Source organism: Lynx canadensis, chromosome B2, assembly GCF_007474595.2.
Source record: "Lynx canadensis isolate LIC74 chromosome B2, mLynCan4.pri.v2, whole genome shotgun sequence".
NCBI lineage: Eukaryota > Metazoa > Chordata > Mammalia > Carnivora > Felidae > Lynx > Lynx canadensis.
In genome coordinates, this window is record NC_044307.1 from 123,713,026 (window position 1) to 123,736,249 (window position 23,224).

Sequence of the window (23,224 nt, forward strand, 5' to 3'; positions counted from 1 at the left end):
CTGAAATGATTGTTCATCTTTTGACCATGCTCTTACTAACAGTGCTGTCCCTGCGTTCACAACACACTGAGATCAGGGAGGTTAAAAAAAAAAAAAAAAAAAAAGGCAAAATACAAAGCTATGACTGGAAGGGCAAAGAAGTCTAATAAAATTACCTACAGAAAAAAACTCAAATATAAGTCGACTGATGTTTGTTTGAAGGTCAAAAGCTTCTTTTATTTTCTATTATTATTTTTTAAATATTTACGTATTTATTTTGAGAGAGAGAGAAGACAGAGAGAGACAGAGAAAGAGGCAAAGAGAGAACCCCAAGGCTCGACGCTCTCAGCACAGAGCCCGATGTGGAGCTGGGTCTCACAAACCACGAGATCATGACCTGAGCCAACATCAAGAGTTGGATGCTTACTGAGCCACTCAGGGCCCCCCCCACAAATCTTTTCCATATTATCTTCATGATTTCTAACAATATTATAGTATGATAGATCTCTTGTACAGCTTTGAACTTAGCTACAAAACCACTATGAATAAATTGAATGATAGGTTTTCTAAGCTCACATTTTTCTTCACGAGCTACTTGAATCAATCATACAATTCTCTGATAATCTTTCATGATGTCACAGAACGCCAGAAAGCCCCAGTTGGGAATGTGACACTATTCATGCTGATTTCAAACTTAACCTGTATCATCTTCAGAAAGGGGAACGCTGTATTTCCCCAAGTGCAGAAGACTATTCGCCTGCTAGACATCTCTGTAAGTGCTCTCTTGAATCTGTCAACATATTGTAATGCTATCAGTTTTATAGCAAATTTGAAAACCAAATAGTTTTAAGGCACAAGTATTGTATAGATGACCTCTGTATCCTTGTTCCTCTGAGAAAATGGTTAAGAAGAAGAATCTAAGACTTGTCTCACTGAACTATTAGAAGGGTAGGTATTACCTGGTAAGTGGGTGATGCCTTAACTCATTCGCAGTACACTTGCTGCATTCACCTCTATTTACGTTAACATGCATATGCTTACTATTCGTTGAACATTCAACAACAACGGTTGAGCATCAACAGTCCAATGCTTCCAGGCACTGTTAATATGTACTGGGCTACAGAAATGACAAAATGGGGCGCCTGAGTGGCTCAGTCAGTGAAGTGTCAGACTCTTGACGCTCAGGTCATGATCTCACGGTTCATGAGTTGGGATTCTCTCTCTCTGCCCCTCCCCCCACCTCAAAATAAACAAACAAACTTAAAAAAAAATGACAAAATCGGGGCGCCTGGGTGGCGCAGTCGGTTAAGCGTCCGACTTCAGCCAGGTCACGATCTCGCAGTCCGTGAGTTCGAGCCCCGCGTCGGGCTCTGGGCTGATGGCTCAGAGCCTGGAGCCTGTTTCAGATTCTGTGTCTCCCTCTCTCTCTGCCCCTCCCCCGTTCATGCTCTGTCTCTCTCTGTCCCAAAAATAAATAAAAACGTTGAAAAAAAAATTAAAAAAAAAAATGACAAAATGACACAAATTCTTTCTCTCGTGGAGCTTATATCCCAGTGGGGGCAGACAGACCATAAACAAGTAAGTAAAATATATATGCATGCTTGGATGTTGACAGTAATACCAAAGACATATCAAAGACATGCTTAAATAGCTGCTATGGCAGAAGGAAAATCTATCTATTCCATCTTTCTAGATTCTCTCAGTTCTTCTCTCAAGCTAACTTATCATGATGTAAAAATAAAATAAATATTCTATAAAATAGCTTACATTAGCAATTATGGCAGATTCACACAAAAAGTACAACCACGGTGCTCATTTGCTACTAATGTGATAATGCAGAGTAGAATGTTGTTTGGCCCACTGTTATTTATTATTAGTATTTCATGAAAGACCACAGAGTAAGGAACATCAGCAAATATTTACTATATGTCTGTTTTAAAATTAGTACTGTGCCACGTATTGGGATACAAAGAATTAGAAAACTATGGTCACAGCCTTTAAAAGTTTAAAATATATGCAACAAGGAAGTTATATAAAATCCAACTAGGAAAAGTTCATTAGAGCATAAAACAGCATTAGAATGGGGTACCCAGGAGTGCCTGGGTGGCTCAGTCTGTTAAGCATCTGATTTGGCTCAGGTCATGATCTTGCAGTTCGTGAGTTCGAGCCCCGCGTCAGGCTCTGTGTGGACAGCTCAGAGTGTGGAGCCTGCGTCAGAGTCTCTGCCTCCCTCCGTCTCTGCTCCTCCCCCACTTACAATCTGTCTCCTTCTCTCTCAAAATAAATAAATATTTAAAAAAATTAAAAAAACAAAAAAGAACGGGGCACCTGGGTGGTTTAGTCAGTTAAGCACCTCTTGATTTTGGCTCAGGTCATCATCTCCTGGTCTGTGAGTTCAAGCCCTGTGTGGGGCTCTGTGCTCACAGCGCAGATCCTGCTTGGGATTCTGTCTCTCCTTCTCTGTCTGCCTCTCCCCTGCTCATGCTCTCTCTCTCCCTCTCAAAATAAATCAACATTAAAAAACAACAGCATTAGAATGCTAGCAAAAATATGATGTTATGCAAAAGATAATACAGAATGAGAAAATGATCGAATTTCCAAAACAGGAAAAGCCAATGAAGACCAGGAAGTCTTCAAAAAGAGGGGGTGGTGCTAACCGTGACACAGCTGGAGAAATAACATCTATGAGATGATTTTGGTGATTAAGACACAAGTTTATGAAGGCCTGGACTAGGATAATAGCACAGGCAGCAAATTTAAAGGCATGGATCTGAGATTCATTTTGAAGACAGCGTCAGCTAGTCTCATGATTAACTGGATTGAGGGACAGAGAGAACATGGCAACTTCCACCTACATACTAGGCTTGAGATGGCTGACGCTCCAGCTTGAAGACCAGGCTGAGTCTGGCTAACCACTGATAACTACAAGTGGCCTGAGGTGGAGACTAGTAGTGCCCAGCACTGGGCCACCAAGGAAGAGAAAAATGTGTTATTATGCAAAAGATCCAACAGCTAAGACTGGTACTCAGAAAGATGCCAGTGCCTCCAGCAATAGCACACGTACCAAAAAGAGCTGAAAGAAATGATTTCTTAGGGCCAGAAAGATATTGGTGCAATTGATCAGGACACAAGAATCACCTAGAGGAGTCAGTTTGGGAATGAAAGTTGACGAACAAGCTAGTTATACAGAAGCTGAGGTTCAGGTAAGGGGTGGGGGGGAAGCATCCACAGCCTTATGAGCTGCTGAACGTGAAGAACTCTTATCATCAAAAAAGGAGAGTTGAAACCAATGAGAACAAATGAATTTCTTTTCCCCTTGGGAAAAAACAAAATTACAGCTTAGAGGAGAGACGGTGAAAAAGATGCAGAAGTCAAGAAAGGGGAGTTTGAAGGAATGGCCTGAACAGAATCAGAGGAAACAGAGTGGTTGAGGATATCTTTCATGTATAAAGCTTTTAAGACAGAAAAATAAAGCTTTCAGAGTACGTGTGCTCAACCAAATGGACAGAACAGTCCCAAACATGAAGAATTACACCTGGCTTTATGTTATAAATTGAAGGATAATGTAGAAAGAACAAGGCACATGACATAATCCTACCATAAAAGCATTAAAACATGACTCAGAGATTTAACCCACAGAAAGTTATTAATAGGTCCTCCCTGTTTGCAAAATAGTACAAACATGACATGCCACCCAAAACAAAAAGACCTTTATTCTCCCTCTCTACCTTGCTTTTTTAAAAACATGGATTAAAACAAAAGTCTTTAATGATTTCAATGTCAATTTCAACCCACATCTAACAGTGAATAATCAGGCTGAATGACCAATCATTTTAAACTTTGCTTTGTTGGAACTTATGGAATGTATTCCATTTCTTTTCTTTTTTTTTTTTTTAACTTGAAAAGCTTTAAAGTTTGAAAGCTTGGTAACAGTTGGTGCTACCACATTCCAGAGATCTGTTATTATGTGACAGCCCCTCACCCCTTCTTTTTTAACATTCTACTGTCATTATAGTTTTTGCAAAGCACAGTTTAAAGATGGTTGCTCAGGTGTGCCCTTTGATTTTTAGCACTTAAGATTTTTAAAAAATCCTTATATATTGTAAGGCATAATTTAAGTTTGATGCTAGGTTTTAGAGGACTCTTTTACAAACGTATGTATGTGTGCGCACATGTATGCTTACAGGTAGATTTATGAAGGCTGAAGAGAGTCTCTCGAGATTTAGTTGCTGCTATGATGGCTTAAATGGAAAAAATTAGGCAAAAAGTCACTGTTTACAATCTAGAAAGAAAATGCAATTAATGCCAATAAAAAATAAAAGGACTGATATATTTCATTAAATATAGGACTGATACACTTCATTAAAATTATGATTTTCAACAACAAAAAGATCAGAATTAAGGAAGCCATGATATTTATTGAACACGGAAGGGATAAGAAGAAAAACTATGTATGTTATGTGCTACCTCACCAAAAAAGTCAAGTTGTAGTAACAGGATAATACAATCATCTGAAAATGACTTTCACCCATATCATATAATCTAAGGAGCATGATGGGTCAGACTCTTAGCAAATACCTTTTCCCGCCTATCCCTGTATCATTGTTCTACAGTCTCTGCCTCTTGTATCTTCCGGGATAGCACCTCTACATCCTCTAGTGGGAATCTCCAGTGGCACGTGACACCCTTTCAATACCACCTCCTATTATAATTGCTGTGGGTTTATCCCCCGTCCCCCTACACTACAACTAGCCCTGGAATGTTGGGTCTTAATCTCTCCTTGTCTTTTGAACACAGTACCTGGCAAATAAGGTTTTTGAATTTATAAATTAATGAGTCGTGTTCTGTCCTGTGGATATGAATTGAAATTGGGTCTACATCTTAAGAAAAAAATTGAGGGGCGCCTAGGTGGCTCAGTCGGTTGGGCGTCCGACTTCGGCTCAGGTCATGATCTCGCGGTCCATGAGTTTGAGCCCCGCATCGGGCTCTGGGCTGACAGCTCAGAGCCTGGAGCCTATTTCAGATTCTGTGTCTCCCTCTCTCTGACCCTCCCCTGTTCATGCTCTGTCTCTCTCTGTCTCAAAAATAAAGAAATGTTAAAAAAAAAAAAAATTAAAAAAAAAAAAGAAAAAAATTGAGCCACTCAATATACAAAGCTAGGCAACTTGCAGAGTGTGCAGCCCAAAGCTATACATCTTACAACTTTATAGAATAAGAAGTGAAATCATTTTTGTTTGGCCAGCATGTTCATGCTTTCCACAAAAAAACTAATAGCGCTTGGCTCTGAAACACACACTCAAACAGAAAGATATGAGTTAATGTGTAAAAGCTACTTCGCAATGGGATTTAAATCGTTAACAGAGTAGTCTCCTGACACTATGGAGCTACTTCTCGCACAGAAAGAAATCCACGTTGCAAGTCTAAGGAGAGATTTGATAGGGTGAGACCTGACCCAGCTGGAGCAGGCAGAGACGGGAGAGGGTTCAAGTGCTAACCCTTGGATGGATCCAAACACAGAGTGCAATACCAGCCATCCCAGAGCAGTGGGCAGTTTCTTCTTTTTGCTTATCTGGAGTCTCTTTCTGCTTCACTGGCTCTATTTCCTCTGATCTGATCCACTTGTCAAGCCGACCTGAATCAGGGAGTGGTGGGCATCGCTCGCAGGAGGAAGATACCCAGGCTGCAGAGTACTTCTGGGAAAGCACGAGCCTGATGGCCACACACATCCCTGCCCTCCAGGAACCCACCAGCCTGCAGGAAGCCTATCAGGGACAGGGCACTTCGAGCCTGGGTGGAAAGTTGAGGCACAGAAAAGCAGCAGAGCTCGTTCCCTCCCACCACGTTGCTGAAATCTGTGTTGAAAAGACCTTGGCAGGAAAACAACTGACCTCGCATGACCATTATGGCAAGGGAGAGAAAGAATTAAATAACGTCAACAGACTTGAAAATCAGCTTGCAGTGAATCTCCCAAATTTGGGGTTGTGAATAAGAGCGATAGAAAAGATGGGGGACAGGTGCCGGGTTCTTCTCCAACTGAAACATGAACTCTTACAAAATGCAGTGGAACTCTAGAAAAGTCATGGGTCATCTCCTGGAAACATGGTGGCAACCTCAGTCAGTTCTAGTTTTAAATTAGAGACATTCTGGAAACACTGAGATGCACTGACAGGCATTTCATCTTTCCAAGGGATGTAAAGACAGTATCCTGTTTTAGCAGTTTTGCATAAATGGGCATCAAAGTAAAGGGGGAGTGGGCACTGGCATCCTTGCTCAAAGTTCTGGGAGACAATAGCGCTTTATCTTGGCTTCCTGGTAAGGCAGTCGTCAGGACGCAGCTCTCCGGGTGATTACGTGGCAGCACCATAGCTGCTAACCTTTCACAACGACCTTAGGTAACAAGCGAAAAATCAGACAGCTCAGCAGGAGGCTTTGCCTTTTTCCTGGCAGCGTGCTGGTAGCCTCTGTCTATAGATTCAACAGCAGCAGTTTTTTCACACGGAAAGCAGGAAGTGCCCTGGCAGTGCGTGTGCTCGTGACTGCTCACATAAAAAAGAACCATAAGCTTACTGTTCTTGGTTTGTTTGCTTTTTTTTTTACGCTGTAAAATGTAAGCTGAGCCCTCACGCCTCTTATAACTACATTCTCTCAGGTGCCACATGAAACCGTGATTATGAGAAACAAAGTGAAAACGACCTCAATCCTGGCCTGGCCTTTACTGCTGCTTACAGTTTAGCCCGATGTTTCCATCACATACTAAGTTGTGTTTCACGTCCCTCTGTACAACTCGTAAAGACACGCATGGTTGTTACAGTGATGGCCACTGGCTCAACGGGAAGCGTCCCTGAGCCCGGAGGTGAAAAGCAACATCTGCACAGCGGCGTCCCCGCAGGACCGGATGGGGGCTAGGGGATGGATACCTAGCTGCTTCTCCCGCTCCTCGCGCCGCTCCCGGGCCAGCCGCTGCCGGTCATCAACCCGCAGCACGGGAGGAGGGTCTGAAAAGGAGAGCAAACATGTTAGGAGAAGGGCAGATTTTCTGATACTGCTAAATTCGATGGATAAAATATCACGACGTCTTAACAACAATTACCATTGATGGCTATAGTTCCGGTGATACACTTTATTATTACATCGTTTTTCTGAGAACTTCCAAGCATTGATATACGCCAAGATATACTCTCTTATGTAATGTCTTTTTCTTCTGTTCAAAGACATTACATAAGAGAATAGGATTACATATCCTAAGACTTCTCATCACAAGGAGAAAAAACAAAACAAAACAAAACACCTTTTTTTCCCACCCCCATATCTATAGGAGATGATGGATGTTAACTGACCTGACTGGGGTGGGTGATCATTTCACAACATAGGTTAAGTCACATCATTATGCCACACACCTTCGATGTACGGGGTGGCGTATGTCAGTTCTACCTCCACAAAAATGGGGGAAAAGTTTTAAAAAGAAAAAAAAGACACACAGCCAAAAAACAAAAACCCATTATGTAAAAACATGACATTACTGTAGCCTTTTGCCTGTTTCTATCCAACAATATATACGATGCTTTGTTGTTCCTAAGCTAGTGAACTTCTATCATTTTTATGCTTTAAGAAGGCTGTTCCTCAACAGCAAACAGAATCCTAAGTGAATTTCTACTGAATACAGTATTCAGTGAATACTGATAGATGTTCACCAGTTGGATGTAAGAAGCCCAGCTTTGAGGTCACACACCCAAGAGTTCACTTCCTGTTCTGTGTCTCACTCAATATGTAAATTTGGCTGAGATACCTACCTCTCTACGTCTCAAGTTATGCAGGACATGGGTTTCATGGATTTTTATTTATTACCTATAAAATGGAATAAAAATAGAACCTATCTGACATCACTGTAAGAATTCAATGAAATACTTGAAATGGTGTTAGTATGGTGCCTCGCCCACAAGCTTCAGTAAATTAATTCACTCACTGAACACACGCTGAACATCAACTATGCACCAGGCACTGTTCCTATGTGCTGAAAAGAAAGCAGTCAGGAAAACAAAAAGCAAAAAACAAAAATCTCTGCCCTCATGGGAACTGCATTCTACTCAGGGAAACTTGATAACAAGGATAAAAAAGAGAGCATGAGGGGTGCCTGAGTGGCTCAGTCAGTTAAGTGTCTGACTTTGGCTCAGTTCATGATCTCATGGTCCGTGGGTTCGAGCCCTGCATCTGGCTCTGTGCTGACAGCTTGGAGCCTGGAGCCTGCTTCGGATTCTGTGTCTCCCTCTCTCTCTGTTCGTCCTCTGCTTGCACTGTCTCTCTTTCTTTCTCTCAAAAATAAATAAAGATTTTAAAAAATTAAAAGAAAAGAGATACAGAATGAAAACAAGGGAAAAATATATTGAATGTTGCATTGAGATAAATGTTAAGGAGACAACAAGAAAGGGGACTGTGATATGGCAGGAAGGGTATGTTTAAGCATTTTAGACAAGAGATCGTAACTTTCACGTGCAGAGTCCTGATGGAAGGGACAGCTAGCTGTGCAGGTGTTCTAGGAGGTGGAAAGCAGGCACAAAGGCCCTGTGGCCACAAGCACCTAATGTGTGTAAGAAATGGGGAGATCGAAGAGCCTGGAACGGAGCGAGATCAGAGAGCACTGGGGCCAGATACGCAAGGGCCAAGGCACAGGGCTCGTTGGTCCTGGCAGGGACTCTGGATTGTACTTGGAGTGAGACGCTGTTGGGAGCTTCCCAGAAGAGACCTACACTAATAGGCTCACTTTGGTACTATATAAAAAAGCAAAATTATAATAACAATGCTGATGAGGATAATGACCTTAAAATCAGGTTTATTTTCTCTTCTCTTAAAATGACGTATTCTTTTAAGATCTCATGTTAAAAATAGAAACTTACTGGTGCAATACTGTAGACAGCATGGTAGCACTTCATCAACAAATTTAAAGGCTTTATATCCCAAAGGCCTCCTAAATGGCACAGAATTTGCACATCTAAGGGAAATAAAAACTGTACAAAGACCCCTTGGGAGCCTGCATAAACCTGGCAGTGAGAATCATGAGCAAGACTAAGTGATGACATTTTATACCCTTGTTGTTTTAAAGTATGATTTTTAAAAACTGGTAAAAGGACCCCGCAGTAGGTCCTACTTATTATTATAATGACTTATCAGATTTGCTTATTATTTATGAGATTTCAAGCATTTTTTATATAAGAAAATATTGCTCCTGGCCCCAAAAGGTTTACTTCTGAAGTTTGAAAATGGGCATGTGAGCTCCTGCTCAGGCACTTTGTTAAGGGCCACAAACAGGGGTGTTTTACTGTCATTTGTTTTTGGTGAAAAGAAATGACAGCACGACAAATGGCATTTTGAAAAAAAGAGCTGTCTAAGCACAAGTCAAAGTGAAGTTAGATCTCTAATGATTAACTCACCACTTTAGTAATATTCCTTAAACAATGAGGTGTACCTGTTCACAAATATAACTGTAAAACTCAAAAATCAACTTTACTAAAAAAAGACGTGTAAGCACATTACAGAAAGTCCATAAAAAAGAATTTAACTACTTTGAATTGCATTTATAATTCTGTCACAGGCAATCTACTGATATGAAGGATGTGATGTTGCTAGCTTACTTTCAAGTATGTGCAAATTTCATGCAAAATTTTAAAAAAATTTTGAAAGAAGATTTTAATAACACCATATGGGACATGCACTTACCCTCATGTACCCTCTTCTACCCAAACCAATTCTGAGAGCCCCCAATCAATAACTGGTTATCAATATAACCCAATTGTGAACTGTAATACTTGCCTTTTAGATACATTTTTGGAAAACAGCAGTGTGAGAGGTGTTTTTTTTTTTTTTTTTTTTTTTTTTTTTTTGCAAGAGGTGGTTTCTATACTCTCATTTCATATGAAGATTATGCTCATCACATGTAACAAACTGCATCCTGCCTGATCACACAATTTATAAGAAACAAGGTCATATACGGAGTTGCACAAATATACCAGTTAATCCCTATAAATAAGGCCAATGCTTACAAGTGCAATGATTCCCACTGATCTTTGAGATCAGGGCTGAAATGATAATCACTATTCAGTAGGGGATCAGATTTGAGGAAGTAAAGAAGGCATAGTGATTGTGATATGCTAGATGATTCTGGTTGGTTTAGGAACCTGGGATTAGCAAATGTGAAATTGTAGAGGGAAAAAGGCATTCAGTTTAAACTGTTTCCATCCTTTTGATTACATCAAGAGAGAGTCACTTTGGTGCTAGGATGCCAATAATACTTATGGCAGATAAAAGATGGCTATGAACGGGGGTGGGGAGGAACAGAGCCTTGTAGGTTTTGTTCACGGCTTATTCCCAATCCCAGGACTACACCTGGCAGAAAGGAGAACATTCAGTAAGTATCGAACGAATGAGCAAACAACCTTAGCTAATCTTCAGAGCCTTTAAACTTCCACAAACACGCACCAATAGGGGCAAACAAACAGCTATCTTGTATTTGATAACAGACTTAAAAAAAATATAAATGCTAGCAGTTATAGTTTTAATAACCAAAAACTGATAAAAAAATATCTTTAAAGATAGATTTCCAAAAAGGACAACATCTAATCGAATAATTCTAAGTAAATAGTGCATTTTCTGTGATTCTTTGCCTCCCTCTCATCTCCATCCTCCTATCACTTTTCCCAGGAACGAAATCAAGGTACAAAAAGTAAATGAATAGCATGAACTTTCTCACTACTTCCTGATTGACCTAACATGGTCAGAAGGCAAAATGGTAAGAGCAACAGAGTGTCCGTGTGAGTCCGCTCGCAGCAAGGAGCGCTCTGCATTCAACCTCCTGCCTGTGAGGACTCAAGAGCTGGGTGGCCGCCCACACCAGGGCACTCTTACGTGTGACAGGGAGTGCTGTGGATATCCTGTCTTCGATGACAGGTAGAAGCCTGGACCACAAACTAGAACTCAGTGACTCTCGCAGATCAAGAAAGTCAACTCGCTCTGACAAGGCTTTCTCAAGAGCTTTGACTTCCATCTGAACAACTACTGTTTACAAGGTAGATAACTTCATCAGGGCTTGCATTTTACAAAGCTCTTTCATACACATTGTTTCATTCTTGACACTAGCTCCATGAGTTAGCAGAGCATGTATTCATTCAACGACGAGTTCTTAGGCCTATTTTCCAAATGAGAAAGTGGAGGGAAACGTCTGTAAAAAGGAAGGCGGCACAGCAAAGTGTTGGAGCTAGTTCTTAAAGCCACATCCCTCACTCAGTCCGTGCCCTTGAGCACATCATGGCACCAGGAGAGTCATTACAATGGCAGGATGTAGCAGCCAGGGAAGGCCTGAAAGATTCCAAGGCCTGCATTCCTCTGTGAGGGAAATGATTTATAAACAGTAATGAAATTTTTAGTGGTTCTTTTAAAGACTTGTAGTGGAGGGTGATAAAGGGATAGAAATTAAGAGGAATTTTTAATGAACTTGAGTTTCTGCTTTTCTCAGGTATGTATAGTGCATTAAGAGACTACAATGTTCTCTTCTGATTAGGTCACACTCTGGATTGTTTGGAGGCAGCTGATGGAGTCCTGAAGAGCCAGCTCCCACTTTGTAGACATGGACAGATCCATGACTTTACAAATGGTCTCTTTTGGTCTGGGTCCAAGTATTCACAGCTGAGAATACCGGTCTTTTCTGGAGAACACGAGACATTGTGAGCTCACACTTATAAACCACAAGCGCCTTCCATACATGTTTTAAAGATAAAATATTAACAATCTGAATGTTATTAACATCAAAGAGATGTTCTAGACTTTTCCAATGAATTTTAAGTATCAGAAGGTAAAGGAGGGAAAGACATTTAACTAAAATTTACTGAAATAAAAGAGACTCTGAGAAATCATTTGGTCAGGATGCCCATATCAGGTGAGAGCAATACTCAAAATATCCCAAAATTTAGCACATACTTTACTGTTTTTTCAAGTTCTGGAGAATGAAAATTAATAAACTGCTCTAGACAGACATTCCCATGACTTGTATCCCATAAATTAAAGGTTTTACTCAAGCCTCACCATCCAACATGAAATCTCTTATATCATCCTTTGGAGATACTAAAGAAAATAACATGGTGGTTTTAAAAATGAGACCCGTTGACGAACCTCTGCTTATCTGTATATACAAGAAAGCAGACACATGATGCTTAAAAGGTCTAATCTGAATGGTCGGGGGGGAGGGATGGGCAAAATGGGCAAGGGGAGTGGGAGATACAGGCTTCCAGTTACAGACGGAAGAAGTCGCAGGGATAAAAGGGAATATAATCAATGATACTGTAACAGTGTTGTATGGTAACAGATGGTAGCGACACTTGTGAGTATAGCGTGACTAGTAGAGTTTTCCAATCACTATGTGATACAGCTGAAACTAATGTAACACTGTGTGTCAACTATACTAAAGAAAAAAAAAAAAGAGATAATATAAAATGAAATGTCTCCCTCATTTAACTTGACTTTAGCAATATAATTTTTTTTAACGTTTATTTATTTTTGAGACAGAGAGAGACAGAGCATGAATGGGGGAGGGTCAGAGAGAGAGGGAGACACAGAATCTGAAGCAGGCTCCAGGCTGTGAGCTGTCAGCACAGAGCCCGACGCGGGGCTCGAACTCAGGGACCGCAAGATCATGACCTGAGCCGACGTCGGACGCTCAGTCGACTGAGCCACCCAGGCACCCCATTGACTTTAGCAATATAAATCAAATGGCTCTATAAAGAGATGGCCGTCTGAGGTGGGAAGATTTTTTTTTTGGCCTCTGTAGTCTCTAGGCACTCTACATCTCTTTCTTATCACACTGCAAATTTGGTGTTAGAATGACCTATTCATAGACTGGTTTACTCCATCACACTGTCAACCAGAGGGTATGGATTATGTTTTTTTTTTTATTAAAAAATTTTTTTTAATGTTTTTTCATTTTTGAGAGACAGAGCATGAGCGGGGAAGGGGCAGAGAGAGAGGGAGAGACAGAATCCGAAGCAGGGTCCAGGCTCTGAGCTGTCAGCACAGAGCCCGATGCGGGGCTCGAACTCACAAACCGTGAGATCATGACCTGAGCCGAGGTCGGTCGCTCAACCGACTGAGCCACCCAGGCGCCCCTATGTTTTTTTTTTAATAATAAATCCCTTAGTGCTTAGATAGTGCTAACACCAGATGAATAAACAAGGTATCAAGACATAAAAGCATAAACTCCACAGTAAAGAATGGTAGAAATTAGAAGTGATGGTTGGTGGGGAAAACAAGGGGACAACAGCACCTACCATTCAGCTATGTTTAATTCCTATGGTAAAACAAACGAGGTTTTCATGCTAAAGGGCTCTGCTTCTACAAGGATCCTCACCTGAGTACAAGAACACAAGTCTACCAGAATAAGGCCTGTGAGGACAGGGATCCTGTTTTGCTCACTCTGTGCCTCTCATGGTCCTGGGCACAAAACACGTACTCAATAAGTAGTAGATGGTGGTTGAGTGGTTGGCGGATAAATGAATGGATGAAAAGGTAAACTGATGAAACGGTGAAGCTCAGCCTGCTAATTAAAATTCCATTGAACCTACATACACATCATTTCCCGTGAAGGGCTGCTCATGCAATACCTGCAACAGCACTGGATATTTGTCCTTCTTCTAAGTAACAAGTCAGATTCATCTGCTCTGTTAAGATCTTTTCCCACATGGACCCCACCCCCTACACCAAAACTAGGTATAATGGAAAATGTTTCCGTTGAGACTAGAAAGAGTTATTTCCATCTTGATTCTCACTGTTCTTGAGTGACTTCAGTCTTAGATGCTGCCTGAAGCAGGTTTCCGATGCCCTCGTGGGTTGTGCACTTGGGCCTCTGCCCTCCTCTTACTGTTTACCACCATACTGGACATAGGTCTCTCCCAAGGACCACACAATGACTGCTGGGTACCTGGAAGCAGCTTCATCGTCTATTCAACTCTTTATGTTTACAGACTCTTTGCTTCTTTGTATCACTGAATGGAACAGACCATGAATCACAGGTTATTAAATGAAATTACTGTGTAGGTGTACAATCATTGCAGGGAATAGGGAACAAAAAGATAATTCTAGACCAGCTTTGCTATGTGTGAAGATTGCCTTAAATGGTTTTTGAAAATGTCACAAAAAAGATATGCGATAATGTACCTGGGCACATAGATACAAAAAAATTGTGTCATATGCATCATTTCAAAAGAGAATAGTAAAATGATTACCTCTTATACATTGTTTGGCAGTAAACAAGGCACCCACACACATCATTCTCACCGACTGTCAAAATGATTCTGAGAGATAAGCAGGGCATGTATTTGAATCTCCATTTTAAATAGAAAAAATCGAGGCTTTAAGAGGTTCTCTGACTTAAACTCATACAGGCCAGTGTGAGTGTGTGTCTTTTGGTAGCAGAACCAGAACCAAGCTCCTAAATTCTAGCAATGCCTTAAGGCTTTAGGGACAACCTTTTTTTCTACAGCAAACACGATGTATAGTACCTGGTTTATTTCCTGAGTAGTTGCTATTTTGTCCTGAAATAGCAGAGGGCCGGTTGGAGGCAGTTTTCTTATCATGCACTTTGTAGCTGTCAGGTGCTATACGAATGAGACAAAAGAGAAAAGACATATTTAGTTTCTTAAAATTTATTCAGAAAAATTCACCTAGTCAACGTTTGCTGCTAACCTTTGTGTTGGGTACTAGGCTAGATTCAGGAAATAAAAAGACGAAGCCGTTACAACTCTTGCCCTTTCAGTGGTAACGACACATCCCCAAATCAATGGCCACGGCTCCACCAATCCTATAGAAGTGGCAAGTTCAAGGGTCCATGAAATCATTTACCCTGGTAGTCCCAGTTTATACATAAAGCAACCATGTGGAGGCATGACTGCTATCCAAAGTCTCTGATCTTACTTCTTACAAAGTTCATGCATTAGGAACCGCCAAAATTCCAAGAACATATAGGTCACCAGAAAGGAACCAGGAGATATAATTTACCAGGATTTTGAAAAAGCCTCTGACAAAAGTTCCATAACAAAGATTATTAAACAGACTAAGGGAAATGTATTCTAGGAAAGGAATGAAGAGGAGAAATACCAGGTAATTGCTTATATCAAGTATAGATCCTATACTTTAAATATATTGCTCTTTTTTCTTTACCCATATTACTTTAATGTATTTTCAGAGGATATTTAAAGGATGTCTGCTACTGTTTCAGATACAAATCATGCCAAAAACCAAGCCAGTGAGTTTCCCTGCCTCCCACTCTCTGCCTTAAAACCTGCACTGCCCCGTCTTCCCCACCAATTAAGGCAATTCCATCCTTCCACATGATCATACCCCAAACCCTGGACTCATCCTTGACTCCTCTCTTGCTATCACTCCCCACGTTCAATCTGTTTAGTAAGTTCTTTCGGCTCAACCTTACAAAACATCTTGCCACCTCTACTGCTACCTTTATGGTCATTTCCTCCCTGTGTGGTTGCAATATCCTCTTACCCAGTCTCCCCGATCCTCCCACGGACCCCCATTAGTCTATTCTCATCTCAGCAGCCAGAGTGATCCCATTAAAACACAAGTCACATCACTCTTCTGTTCAAAACTCTCCAACAGCTCCCACTCTGCTCAGAGTAAAACCCATGGTCTCCACCACGGCCCAGAAGGTACTATATGGTCTGGCCTTTACCTGGTGCCACCTTCCCTCTTAATTACTCATCTCTAGTGATACTCAGTTCATCGCAGACCTTTGAGTGGACTTGAAATGTTCTTGTCTCAAATAAGCAGGTGGATTTCTGGGTCTCTGCTCACATATGACATTAGAGTTCTACTGAATTGTTTATACTTTTTCAAAGTTTATTTATTTTTGAGGGCGGGAGGGGCACATAGAGAGAGAATCCCAAGTAGGCTTTGTGCTGTCAGTGCAGAGCCTGACGTGAGGCTCGATCCCACTAACTGTGAGGTCATGACCTGAGCCAAAATCAAGAGCTGGATGCCTAACTGACTGAGCCACCCAGGCACCCCCCATTCTTGAATTGTTTAAAGTACCACCCCTACCACTCATCACCTGGCACACCTAAGCCTGCTTTGTTTGCAGCCCTTGCCCCCTGACATATTACATGTTAGCTCCCTCTCCATGAGGCTGAGGAAATTGACATTATCTAGAAAACAAGAATTATTTGCCCAAGAATTTTTTAAACTGAAAGGGTGCTATAATAATTATGCTTCAAGAAGACTAAATTTAAAAACTATACTCAAGGTGTATTAAAAACAAATCACTAAGAAAATAAATTCCCTAAATTTACCTTTGACATCTACATGGGGAATGCACCAAATTTTTGTGGCTCTCTTTCAATTACATATAGTGTTAGCTGTGGAAGATCAAAGACTAAATAGTAAAATTATCTTATACAACTCTTTTAAAATCGCCCAGTTTTGATCTGTTTGCTTCAAATAACAGCTTAAAACACAAATATTGATCGACTGAAGTTTTATTTATTAAGCTTCCTTTGCTTTATTTGCAAGGAAAGGTCTGTAAAGATACAGTAAAAATGAGCAGATAGCAAACAAAAAATTAAATAGCAAAAGGCCTCACTCAGTGGTTTCTGATAGGACTTTGCTACTAGAAATTTTACCAGGCAATCTACTACTGGAAAAGAGCAACACTGTACATAGTTGACACACAGGCCCTGACACTGATCCGGAAGGGAAATCAGAAAGTAGGTTGGCTCCTTTAATGCTGTAACATATCCTCTCATCCTACTTGCCAAGAATTAGTTGCCAGTTATCACCATGTGGCAGGTGAAACCCATGCTGGTCAGTCTTGACCTCTAGTCTCACATCTTTAGAGATAGCCTCTAAAAATAAAAAAAATAAAAAAAAATGACTGTATTTGGAACCTTTGTTGCTTACTGTGTATAGAACAATCTTTCTCCTTATTCTGCAAGTTAATCTTATTAAAATTGCTCATAAATAAGTTACTTGTTAAGTAACATAACAGAAGGAAGCAGAATGCAACACATACTTGGAGTCCTAGGATTATAATTTTCTTTTTGTTATATAGCTACCTCCAGAACTCAGGAAGTAAAGCCTTAATTAGTAAGCTTTTTAAGAATCTTCTATTTATTATTTTTAGTTAACTGACAAGGACTTAGAATGATTTGATTAGAATATATTTCAAACGTATTTCTTTCTTTCTTGCCTTACTATATCTGACATAATTTAATCTTTCTCTGGTGATTGCCTATCTGCTATGTCCCCAGGTCCTGACAATAGGCATCAATCCTAACTGAATATTACATAAGAGTCTCCTCTGAAGGAGATTAAAAAGGCTGAAACACATGTTCAGTCCACATGATTATTCCAAATAATAACTAATAAAAAGCTTCTTCTGGGTGGGGGAGGGAGGGCTATACTTGCTTTATTATCTTGAAATTCAAATGTAAAAAATACATTTCTGTCAAACTGGAGGTCTGGTTACTCAAATCCCCATCTATCTGCATCTGACTTCCATTGGATCTGCTCCAGCTGAACATCTATCTGCCTGCCCTCTTTATTACTATCTGAATCTCAGTAATTCATTTCTATTCCAGAAGACTTCCTATTCATTCTATCCCAGAAGACTTTCTGAGTCCTGTTTATAACAAGACAAATTTAAAATCTTAAAAATGTTTATGTGCATGAAAAACCAACATTTAATTTAGTAAAATAAAAGTAATTTAAAAAATGGTCTGTTTAGTCCAAGATTATATACTGTTAATGTCTAACCTGTAGGCTGGACATTCATCTGAAGTTTTTAGGTTATCTTTCTGCTTTTCTATCAGTCTTGCCCTTCCACAGCTGTAAGAGTTCTTATTTCTCCAAACACCTCTCTGGTTGACACTCTATTGTGATAAGAGGGAAGATATAAAGTCAAACAGATCTGGGCTCAGGTGATATTCAGGAAGTTTCTTGACTTCTCTGAGTAGGTAAGTGTCTGTGTGTGTGTGCGGGGTGGGGGGCATACTGCCTACTCACAGGGCTGTTGGGAAGATTAATGGAAAAGATGTATGTTAAGAATCTGCCATACGGCTTAGCACACCGACAGGTGTTTAACAACCATTCCTTTTCTCTCTTTCCCCCTTCCATGGAGGTCCCGGGCCCCCCACACCCACAACACTTGCGTGGTGTAGCAGTGTGTTTGCAAGCTTTGAGGAAACGGTATGTGCTTTGGTGTCAGGTGACCTGGCTGTGTCCTAAATGGGCTGTGAATCCTTAGCAGACTTAACCTCTCCATCTTAACTTTCCCATATGTGAAGAGGGACGATACTTACTTTCAGGGCTGTGAAAATTAACGAGACCCCTGGGCCCACCACGAGGCTCAATAAATGGTAGAAAGCATTTTTTGGCGCTCTCCTTATTCCCTACACAAATGTGGGAAACTGGATTTCTGTGTCTCCAGGGCTTTGCTTACCCAGCACCAACAGGGACAGTAAACTTGTGTCAACTTGGTGACAGTGGTCCTGGGGTGCAAAGTCTGACTCACCTGCTGGCTTCAGAGTTTTATTTTTTTTTTAACAATCACACCTCTTGGGGGCCCTCAGGTAGGCTAGGCTTGTTGGTATGGGTTTTAGGGTACTTCCTTTGGAAGAGGTAATCCTCAGTGTTTCTGGGACTTACAGAGATAACAGTTTTCTGAGATTTTTTTTTTTGTTTTTTTTTTTGTTTTTTTTTTTTTTTAGAGAGAGAGAGTGAGCAGGGGAGGGACAGGAGACAGGTGGAGGAGAGAGAATGAGGGTCTCAAACAGGCTCCGTGCTCAGCGTGAAGCCCAACACGGGGCTCAATCCAGCAACCATGAGACCATGACCTGAGCCGAAATCAAGACCAGACGCTTAACCGACTGAGCCACCCAGGCGCCCCAAAGAAGTGACAGATTTGAGTCAGAGCTTGAGCACCAACCAGGTCAGAAGGGATTAACAACTGAGGACCTGAAATGGAACTTCCTTCTTTTTTCTTCCCTCTCTTTTTAAAGACTTTATTTTTAAGTAATCTCTGCACACAACGTGGGGCTCAAAGTCACAACCCCAAGATTAAGAGTCACATGTTCCACTGACTGAGCCAGCCAGGCTCAGATTTAATGCCCTTCAAGTTACCATCACATTAGGTAAAATGAGCCTAAAAAAAGAAAGAAAGAAAGAAAGAAAGAAAGAAAGAAAGAAAGAAAGAAAGAAAGAAAGAAAAAGAAAGAAAGAAAGAAAGAAAGAACCCAAACCCTCCATTATAATAATGGGAAATAAAATCTTGTGATTTGGTTTTAAAGCAAAGTACAGGGAATTTCACTACTTGAGAACACAATGAAAATAATTTATTTAAGATTTCCAACATTTAAAAAACTGGAAATCCTAGATGACTAGCAGACAGGATTGCATATACCATTTTTTATTTTATCATTAAAAAATACCATTTTTTAAATGACTCAGGTGATTTTCCAGGATTAATTTGAATCTCTTTCATTTTTTTATAAAGAAAACTGAGTCATCCTCCATGATGCTCAATAAGTGTTCGCTAGCCTTGTAAAATCTCTATTGATCTTCCTGCTAGCTTGAAAGCTTTATTCCATTAGTGCCACATCTGAGAGTGTTAAAGAGGAAGGATGCAGAGAAGCATTCTTGCGGTCTGGGGTTCTGTCTCTCTCTAAACCACTCTGAAACAAAATATAGAGACGACAGACATTTGGAGCTTTCATCTGGTAAAAATCCTGCAGCTCCAGTAAATGCCCCAGATGCACGTCTAAAATCCATATCCCCTACAATTCACTGTGTTCCTTGCAATGACTTCCCATAAAGGTCACGGGCTCTCACTGCTTTGTTTCTATTTTTGGCTTTATGGTCTGTTGAAGAGTCTCTCTCAACAGATCAAAATAATGGGCCTCAACAAATGCTCAATTTAGTAAAAAAGCTTACTCTGACAAGACACTTATGACTACAACCTTAGGAACCATCCTGAGTTTAAATCTCACTGAACGACATGTGGTCTTGACGTCCACAAGGCTAATGTATTCCTCTCACTATTTTTAACAGAGTTTAGCCATCAGGCCCAGGTCTATATGGGTTCTTCTTTGCTCTATTGTGCAGCTGGACTTGGTGGACACCTGGCTCAGCGTACGCGAACAGCTTTGGGACAGACTAAGTTAGAGGACAGGACAAGAGGTTGAACCACAGGCAACTGCCACTTCTGTAGTAAAAAAATGGTTGAATATTGCAACTTCATAGGTCTACCCTAAAAGATTCAGTTTGCCTGTGCGGGAAAGACTTAGCACAGCAGGCGTCAGGGAGCTCTCCTTTGAAAGGCCTGGTTTTGCTCCAATAAATCTTAGCTCTGTGTCTGACTATAAGCGGAGTCCTGAATCTTCCTAATGAATGAATCACAGAGCCTGGGGTGGTCTTGACAGACCCTTGGCACACTAAAAAAATTACTTATTTGAAAATGTGACTACAGAACACAGTTGTGGCTGGCAGTTGAAGAATGTTATTGTTTAAAAAAAAAAAAAAACAACAGAGAACGATTACAGAGTACTTTTCAGGCAATTCAGTGTTTCACCTAAAATCTTCTGCTGTAGCATCCTTTTACTTATTTACTTGACCGTTAAATTTTGTTCTGATAGAGCTGCCAGGAGTATTGCAACATAGATATTAAAGGTTTTATCCAGGGGCGCCTGGGTGGCGCAGTCGATTAAGCGTCCGACTTCAGCCAGGTCACGATCTCGCGGTCCGTGAGTTCGAGCCCCGCGTCAGGCTCTGGGCTGATGGCTCAGAGCCTGGAGCCTGTTTCCGATTCTGTGTCTCCCTCTCTCTCTGCCCCTCCCCCGTTCATGCTCTGTCTCTCTCTGTCCCAAAAATAAATAAAAAACGTTGAAAAAAAATTTAAAAAAAAAAATAAATAAAGGTTTTATCCAATGTTATTAATGACATTTGCATCATAACAAGGACAGAAAGCAAACCTCAAATGACTCTTCTGATTGTTCTACATAATGAAGAGCTTCTCAGTTTAAATTCCTCATAATTGTATGTGAAATTATAGGAATGGTGAGGCTCAAGGGAGCTGACACCAGACAAACCTGGGTTCAATTTTCTGCTTTACCTTTGTTTTCTTATTACTGGCAGACAGCACTCGACTCGGGGACACCTTGTGCTCAGGACTGGGAAGAAAAATTAATGTGTCTCCTGCTACCACTTTTCTTTTTCTGAATCCCTAAATCCCTAATTCTAGGTTACTTCTTCAAACTCTGTTTTGGAGCTTCCGATTCCCCCAGTATTTTCTCTTCTCTTCAGAAAAGTGGTCTCCTCTTCTGGCCTGAAGCATGCTCTCTATGTTAGTCACTTTCAAGTCTGCATTTCTAAGTATGCTCTCTCAAATACAGTCCCCGTCTCCCACCTCTAGGGAATATATGCTCCTGTATCTGTGTGATCACTGGAAACTATGCCAAAAGGCAAACTGACTGTCCTCACAGAATCAGCTAACCCCGATTGTCAGTCACTTTGTTACCGTATCAATGGAACCACCATACTCCCAGGGTCAGAAATGTTCATTTTTTTTCCAATAAACATTTATAGGCACACTCATGGGCCAGCCACTGTACCGTGCACAAAGAGCACAAAGATCAGAGGACACAACATCTACTTGCAAGATGCTTATTAACTTTTGGAGGAGACAACATGAAAACACACGAAACTGTAGCCATGGGTCAATTCACTTTTTAAAAATCAATATACCACAGAGGATTAATAACCAAGCAAATGATGTAGGTAGTACTACAGGGAGTCAGAGGTGGGAGAAGATACTAAGGGCGTAGTAGTGATACAAAACTTCATCAGATAAAGCTCTACAAGAATGGAGAGAATCTGTGTAAGTGAAGAGTGAAGCAGAGAATATTTATGGTTGGAGGATGCCATAAGCAAAATTATCTAAGCAATTAAAAAAAAAAAAAAGATAATCAGGGCACTGTCCAGTCAGAACAGCAGGTTTAAGACAGTAGGCAGTTGAAAATAAGACAAACAGGCTGAGGTCAATGCCTCCTTGAATTCCAAGTTTGTGTGGACTTTACCCTGAAGGCAGTGAAAGTCACTGAAGTGTGTGCTGTGGACCTTCTGGCTGTGAGCTACTGTAACTTTGGGGGATTCTGGGTAAATAAGAAGTGAAGCCCTATAACGAGCCTGTTGGAAGTGTATAAAAAGTGCCTACCATCTTAACAGAAACAGTAAAAGGAAACCAGACTAAAACAGACATCTTAAGAATTCTGCTTTCTGCATAATTTCATAATTATTCAGATTTTCCCATTCACCCTTAAGATGTACCCAAGAGATAAGTACTTGACCATTAAGGGAACACAGTGACCCAACTGATCACAGTGAAAACCATGCCTGTCTGTCATTGACGCAACACAGAACAGGGAAGAATAGTCAGTGCGGTTGTCCAAGAAAGGAGCCCAGGGCAGCGAGGTAGCACCACCCAGGGATCCTCCCTAAGGCTTCGGGGTCGCCTCTGCTTCGAATCCTGCAGGAAATGGGACCCCAGCCACCAACTCCATGGAGCAAGGGCAGTGGGGACGATGAGGAAATGCAGAATGGAGGACATATGCCTGGTTGGGAAACAGGTGGGGTGTTTTGAAGGTCATTTTGCAGGAAGGTCAAGGAAACAAGATGTGGGCAGAGGCTGACTGGTGTCTTTTATCTTTCATAGATCGCCACAGGATAGGGAAGCAGCCTCTGCATTATGCAAATTTATAGGCATTATGCAAATTTATAGGCAGTGTATATAAGTACAGATGTTGAAAAACAGTGCAGACTGTAATTTGCCCTTCCACACCAGAATAAACCCACTTTGTGGTGTGGTATAAAATCTAGCCACATTTAATTCAACATAGCAATAAGAATAATGAACCATTTATTCAACAATCTATTGCTCATTTCTTGTTGCAAAAACAAATGCAATTAAGAACATATTTGATAATGCATATCAGAGTCTCACGTTTCATCCTTATTCATTCTGCTGACAGAAACAATTCAATTAAGATTTGCTTTTTCTCTGTATTTCATGCAGATAAAACAAAAAGTTACGACTTGGTGGCTACCATAGACTGCACGGAGAATTTTAAGTTTAGGGGGAGCTCATTCAAGCAACAATGAACAGTGACTGAGTCATTTTCTGATTACTTCATTTCTGCATAATGAAGAA

General features: G+C 40.8%; 1 protein-coding gene across 8 annotated transcripts in view; it reads right to left on the reverse strand.

Annotated features, from left to right (window-relative positions):
* MAP7 (microtubule associated protein 7) overlaps nt 1-23,224 on the reverse strand; it is a 176,157-nt gene that overhangs the window by 48,813 nt on the left and 104,120 nt on the right. For all 8 annotated transcript variants that reach the window (XM_032593255.1, XM_030316425.1, XM_030316428.2 and 5 more), the window contains exons 2-3: nt 14,517-14,612; nt 6,897-6,974 (exon numbers count right to left, since the gene is read on the reverse strand). In XM_032593255.1, coding sequence (XP_032449146.1) covers nt 6,897-6,974; nt 14,517-14,612 — 174 coding nt within the window. The remainder of the gene's footprint in view (nt 1-6,896; nt 6,975-14,516; nt 14,613-23,224) is intronic.